The sequence below is a fragment of the Monodelphis domestica genome, chromosome 4, assembly GCF_027887165.1.
Source record: "Monodelphis domestica isolate mMonDom1 chromosome 4, mMonDom1.pri, whole genome shotgun sequence".
Taxonomy (NCBI): domain Eukaryota; kingdom Metazoa; phylum Chordata; class Mammalia; order Didelphimorphia; family Didelphidae; genus Monodelphis; species Monodelphis domestica.
In genome coordinates this window covers 353,826,746-353,833,725 of record NC_077230.1, presented here as the reverse complement: position 1 = coordinate 353,833,725, position 6,980 = coordinate 353,826,746, and the positions used below count along the sequence as shown (strand labels likewise).

Genomic DNA, 6,980 nt, shown 5'->3' with positions numbered 1-6,980 from the left:
GTGGGAAGAAACTAAGAGAATGGTGTTCAAAATTCCAAAGCACATTAAGACCTGAATCTGGGTATAAATACTGAAATATGACCAAAAGATCTTTTGATTCAATACTGGGGACAAGAGAAAGACTAGAGAAGACAGAGAAAGAGCCCCTGGTGAGGCTGGATGGTACAATGATGTTAGTCAATAGAGAAAACACTAAACAGCTCCCCTTTCATTTCTGATATTCCCCCACCCCTGTTTAGAAGCATCATATTCAGAATATAAAAGATAGCACCCAAATAGTTAATATGAAATTTAGGACTTTTCAAATGTAATAGCAACCATAATAAAAACAAAAATAAGGGGAAAGCAGGTGGCTCAGTTGATAGAGAACCAAGTCTGGAGATGGAAAGATACTTCCTAGTTGTGTGACCCTGGCAAAGTCACTCAACCCAATTGACTATCCCTAATCACCTTTCTACTTAGTATTAATTCTAAGAGAAGTTAAGGGTTTAAAAACAAACAGCAAAACTTCATTTCTTGAGAAATCCCTGATTTCATAGTATAAACTTCCTCTATTCATACCAATTGCCTCCCTTTCACAAGTTAGTGGAGAGACTTCAAAATTTGATATCTTATCTATCACTAGCAGCCAACGTGGTGACGAAGTCTTTCTGAGCTGAGAGAAGCCTGTCCTTTGATAACAAATATAGACTCTATCACTAGATACAGACCTATAGGAGAGACTCAGCTACACTGACCTAGCCCTCATAAATGAGGGCGTGCTTAGTGGAGGACAGGTCTGATGAGGCATCAGGGCAGATTTTATGACCTGCTTTATTAAAAGTTCACAAAATGAATAACATTAGGATGGTTATGCTCCATTTTACAATGAAGAAACTGAAGATCAGAGAAATTAAGTGACTTTCTTACAGTCTAATAAGTGTCAGAGCATGGATTTGAATCCAGAACTGCTAATTCTCATGTCTTCTAACTTCAAGGGGATTACTCTTTACACTCCACTGGAGCAGAATAAGTAAGAGTTAAAAAAGCAAAACATTTTGCTAAGAAAGGAAGGAAGGAATTTGAATTATATTATGTCATGGAACCAAAGGAAGGAAAATTTTTAAATTAGAAGTGGAATGATAAAAATGTAAATGACAATAAATTTAGAGTTCGAGGAGAAGTAGAACTGAGAAAAGCCTTTGAAGATGACAATTATGCCAGTCTCTCATTCTCTCTAATCCATATTGGTGCCTTTAGAGAAAACATTTTTACTTGAGGTTTGACATCAAAAATCCATTTAAACTTGTTAGTGCAAGAAAGAAGAAATGGGATAGTAGTTAAAGGAACATCTGGCTTAAGCAAGATGAAAGTAAAATATTTTTCAACTCAGATAGGATCTCTGTATGTTTCATGGCTGAGGGGAAGGAACCATTGAAGAAGAGAGACTAGAGATATTAAAAAGAGAAAGCACAATGGAAACAGACTATCTCAGAGACCTAATAGGAGGTAGGAATATAGTATATTGAAGGAGATATTAAATTTAGAGAGGAAGAGAGTTTCCTACCAAGGAGAGAATGAGCTTAGGAAGTCAATTACTCAAGCATTTAGGAAGTGCTTACTATTTCCCATGCACTGTATACTGCAGATACAGAGAGACAAAATCATGACCCTTTCCTTCAAAGAGAGCACATTATAATATGTGAGAAAATATGTAAAGAATTTGGTACTTACATGATTTATAAAGCATAAATGGAAAGAATTATAAAGGAGAATATACTGGCAGTTGAGGGAACAGAGAAAAATTCTTTTAATAAAGTAATATTTGAACTGATTCTTGAAGGAAACCTAGGAAACTCAGAGGTGGAAGTGTGGAAGGAAAATACTTTGGGCATGAAGGACTGACAGTGAAATAATAAGATATGAAGTGTGGTATGTGAAGTATAACTATTAGAGAAATATTTCTGGATCATAGTTTGTTTAGGGGATGAAAAATCTGAATGGTAAGGGCCAGGTTATAAAGAATATTATAGGCCAAATCAAAGACTTTATATTCAACACTGGAGGTAATAAGGAACAGAGAGAAATTACTAGGTTGGGGCTGACTTAAACAGACTAGGAAAATCATTTTAGCAGAAGAAGGTGAAAGGGTGGGGACAATTTTCTGGAAAAGATGGAGGGGGAAAGAACATAGGTGAATATAGAAGTGTCAGCCTTTGCAACAAGAATGGTCACATATTCCTGTGAGAATGGATGATGGAGAGAATAGTAAGGAAAAATGGCTGAAAAGGAGTGGAAAAGAGTGAGCTCTTTAAGAATGGCCTGCATTTTTTTTCTGGAAATATATAATGAAGTCTTCAGCTGTGTAATTTTGAGGGACTCTTTAATGGAAAAATGAGAGTTGAAGGCAGTGAGGAAAGGGTTGATGAAATGGCTTCCCTCACTACCCTCTCCTGGACTCCCTGATTACTTCAGGGAGACACAATGGAGATCTCCCCTCAGTGAAGGATTGCCCCTTGATGGCCGTGCTGGCCCTCAAAGGCAGCAGGAAAGTCTTTTCCTCAGGAAGAGATGTGTGGGACCCCAACCCAAGTATGAGCTACTTTGGGGAGCTCACCAAGCCTCCCCCTCACGTCCTATTGAAAGCTGGCAGCATGATGGAGTCTGCCAATGAGCTTATTCCCTTGATGCAAATAAATAAGTTTGAAGTCACTATCTGACTGCTCAGTGTGATTTAATTGTGATTGTGGTAAAGGAAGAAGTGGATAGAGATTTGGGGGTTGTAGGTCACCCTAATTTCAGAAATCCTTTTCAAAGGTCCATCCTTTGAGTGGGCAGAATTTGCCACATCCCAAAGTTCACCTTCCCTTTCCAAATCTATCCTAAAACTACATTTTTAAATAATCTAATTATAGAATTAAAAGGTATTTCTTATAAGACAGGAGAAAGGTGGAAAAGGGGGAGAGAACACTGCTCAACAAATTGAGTCCAGTATCTCAATAGTTCATGGAATGAAAGTCTTCAGAGTAATTATGTTAGCTAACAGGAACCAGTGATTTTAGGATTTTTGTTAGTGACAGAAATCTCCAAAGGTGTCTTGAAAAATGGCACAGAGAAACAGCTCCTCTTTTCACTGCCTTCTGTGTCTTAGCACTCAAGACCCCCTCCTCAGGAGAATTTCCCAGAAGTCCTTGTCCAGTTTCCAACTGTGCTTCCTGCCTCATACACCTTTAGAGCTCTCAACATTCCAATCCCCCAATGGCTGTCTCTTTCCTATTCCCCATTATTATAGCTGTTAGGGTAAGGGGAGGAGATACAAAAGAGTTGATGTATTGATGTGAAATTTTAATTACTTAGTGGTGTAAGAGTAATATTTAAAACACTCAGTTTCTTCAAATTTTATAAAGTTTATTAGAATTACTTGGATAGGTAAAAGATAAGAATTAGGGAAAAGGATAAAAGTAAAATAGCCTAATCTAAACTACCATGTGGGTGGTCTCAGTCTGGCCACCATAGCAGCTTCCCCAGTGGGGTCACCCAAGATAGAGAGCAAGCACTTCCTGGATCACTTTTCTTTACACGTGGATCTATTTCAGAATCATGTCCAGATCAGCTGTGTAGGTCACCACCCCATGACCTGCGCTTGGTGACTTGGGTGACGCAAACAGGTACACAGACAAAGACTCAACTGACTTAATTTACCCAATGATTTCTTTTACCCCTTCCTGGCTTCTAGGTCAAATGTTTGGCAGGAGCTGAGGTCGTGTACAACCCCAGAAAAGTAAATTTCCTTCACACAATGGCATAACTAGTGATAGCAGAATAGTGTCTGTCTCCAAAATTTGATAGAAGTATGGAGTGGTGTTTAGGTTGAACTGCCTTCTGCTCATAAATAAACATTATTTTGGGGAAAAAAAGGATCAACGTGTTTCTTTTGGACAATTCCAAAACTTCCCAACATGGCTACAAATACACAGTCCATCTCCTCACATAAAAATAAAAAAGTTCAATCACCTGCTCATTTTGGCGGGAGTGGTGGGAGAATCATTCAATTTTGATGGTAAAAATGACGTTAGTTAATTTGTTTTACAAATATGATTGAGCCAAAAGCTATAAAATAACTTACCTAAGAAGAAACATTTGTTGGTGGCAAATAAGTTAAAGAATTTATTGTAAATGATTTTTGTATGAGCTCTTGTTGGCAAAGGGCTAGGTAAATATAGGACTTTAAGGAATTACATGAAAGAAACATTTTAGGGAGTCACAGTATAATGGGAGGCAAAGGTATTGGTTTCGGAGAAGTGGGAATTCCCAGTGGGCATAGATAAATGGATTTAATAGGGAAGCCCAATTTTATCACAGTTCTGAATTTTTCTCTAGCAGCAATGTAGTCTGGGTATCAGAAGAAATCCACAGTAGAGCTGATCTAGTTTTAGGGCTTGTCAAGGGACAGAAAGGCATGGTATATTGAGTCAGAAGGATGGAAATTTTGAGTGAAGACTGTCTCAAAAGCAATGATCATGGAGATTCAGCCCAGGTCAGAATAGTCAGAAGGTGATAGTCTGTGTTAAGTAAGAGAGATTGATCTTTTTTTGTTCTATTGACTACTTAATCCTTAATTATCCAGGAAGAATTGCCAAGGATGCCAAACCTGCCCAGGACCAACTTCAGCTTCACCACCTTCTTGCTGACTGGTTTCCCAGGCCTGGAATGGGCTCACTGTTGGATCTCCCTGCCCATCTTTGCAGGCTACCTAGTGGCTCTTCTGGGCAACATCACCATCCTGCACCTGGTCCGCACTGAGAACTCCCTGCACCAGCCCATGTACTACTTCCTGGCAATCCTAGCAGTGACAGACCTGGGTCTCTGCATGTCCACTCTGCCCACAGTGCTGGGTGTGCTGTGGTTTGATGCACGGGCCATTGGGCTGGTGTCTTGTATTCTGCAGCAGCATTTCCTCCACTCCTTCTCTTTCATGGAGTCTGCTGTGCTTTTTGCCATGTCCCTGGACCGCCTGGTGGCCATTCGCTTCCCACTGCGCTATGCCACAATTCTCTCTGGCCCCCGTGTGGCACTGGCTGGGGCAATACTGGGTCTGAGGAGTGCTGCTATCACAGCAGCCCCCTCAATCCGCTTGTTCACTTTCCAGTACTGCCGCCCTGGAGCCCTCTCTCATGCTTACTGCTTACATCAGGACATGATCCGTCTGGCCTGTTCTGACACACGCTTCAACAGCATCTATGGGCTGTGCATTATCATGTTGGCCATGGGCTCCGATGTTCTCTTTATCCTGATCTCCTATACCATTATTCTCTACACTGTACTCTCCATTGCCTCTGCCAGGGAGAGACTAAAAGCCCTCAACACATGTGTGTCCCACATCCTGGCTGTGTTGTGTTTCTATGTGCCTGTGCTTGGCTTATCCATTGTTCACCGCTTTGGACGCCATGCTTCCCCTGTTGTGCATGTGCTTATGGGTACAGTTTCAGTACTTTTTCCTCCTTTGATGAATCCTGTGATCTATAGTGTCAAGACACATCAGATCCGTCGAGCCATCCTCAAGGTAGTCTCTTTGGGGAAACTCCGGTGAGAAGCCAGGGTTCTGCTACAGGCAAAATGTTGAAGGCTCATTAGTGATGATCCAAAAACCAAGCAATGGCTTAACTAATTATACTAAGTTGTAAGTCAAAAAGAACTTATTAAGGGAATACCATGTGTCAGGCACTAATAATGCTGGGTGTGCAAAGAAAGACAATCACAGGGTTCCTAGCCAAAAGGAGCTTTAAGTTATGAGGAGAAACCAATGATGCATCAACAATAGTTTGTAAGCTTCTCTGAAACTTTATAAAGTCTGAGTAGATGTAAACAATTTAGGGTTTTCAGCAGAAAAAATGTTCAACAAATGTAACCCAATCCACATTTATGTTCATAGTCATTACACTAATTTATGATATTTGGGTATGAAGATTAAGGAATGGAGAGGCAGAATGGTGTAGTAGATAGAGAATTGTTTTTAAAACTACCATAGATCTGAATTCAATTCCTGCCTCTGATACATCCTGACAATGGGACCAGGGGAAAGTCTCTTAATCACTCTATGTTCCAGGCTAAAGAGAGAAAGAAAGAAAGAAAGAGAGAAAGAAAGAAAGAAAGAGAAAGAAAGAAAGGAAGGAAGGAAGGAAAAAGAGAGGAAGGAAGGAAGGAAGAAAGGATGGAAGAAGGAAGGAAAATTCATGACCTTCATTGGTAGAGGGAGTTTCCTTATCTGAGAGTTTCCTAAACAAATGAAATCATAAATCACGTCCCAGTCCAGTTAAGCAGCTGTGATTTTTTTAGAAGAGGGAGTTTCCAGAAATGAAATTCTCATTTACCAATACAGATCAATACTTTCAATGCAATTTTAGTCTTGTAGAGTTGCCTGGAGTGTACTTAGAGTGGCTTGAATGGCATCTCTTTTATTATGGTACTGGAAAGCATTAAACCCAGGTCTTTCTAAATAAGATCTTCTCTTCTCTTCCATCTACCCTACCACATTGGTTTTCAGTAGGTCATGCAAATACCTATAATTTGTATTAGTTTATGTTCCAAGATGAACTTTCCTTATGTTTCTTATAGTACTGTTGCATAGTGGGCAGATAAAGAAATTGAGGTTCAGAGAGATTTTGCTGCTGATCACACAGCTAATAAACATTGGAAAGAGTCAATCCAGGCTTTTCTGACTGCAAGTCTATAATCCTATGCATTGTACCATGTTACCTCTGTATGAAATGGACCTTATATTGGGTCAAGAGCCCAACTTATTCATTTTATACAGGGGAGAAATGATAGATATGAGGTCAGACAATTAGTTCATTATAGAGCTGGGTAATCAGTTGTCTCCTATGCCTATGCTTTTTGTACATAAACCAACTTCCTCCTGAAAACAGGTTGAATTTGTTCAAGTAACAGATGAACACAGTGTTTCTGGAATATGCAGCATAGTGTAAAACATACTGAACCCA

General features: G+C 39.8%; 1 protein-coding gene across 1 annotated transcript; it reads left to right on the top strand.

Moving 5' to 3' along the window:
* Positions 1-4,621: 4,621 nt before the first annotated feature.
* On the top strand, positions 4,622-5,569 carry LOC100022293 (olfactory receptor 51L1-like). The gene has a single exon (XM_001374148.4). It carries the CDS (start codon positions 4,622-4,624, stop codon positions 5,567-5,569), a length of 948 nt encoding a protein of 315 aa, XP_001374185.2.
* The last annotated feature ends 1,411 nt before the right edge of the window (positions 5,570-6,980 follow it).

Bases quoted from the DNA above. Each gene is read 5' to 3' on its own strand.
- LOC100022293 (XM_001374148.4), top strand. From the start codon at position 4,622: ATGCCAAACCTGCCCAGGACCAACTTCAGCTTCACCACCTTCTTGCTG.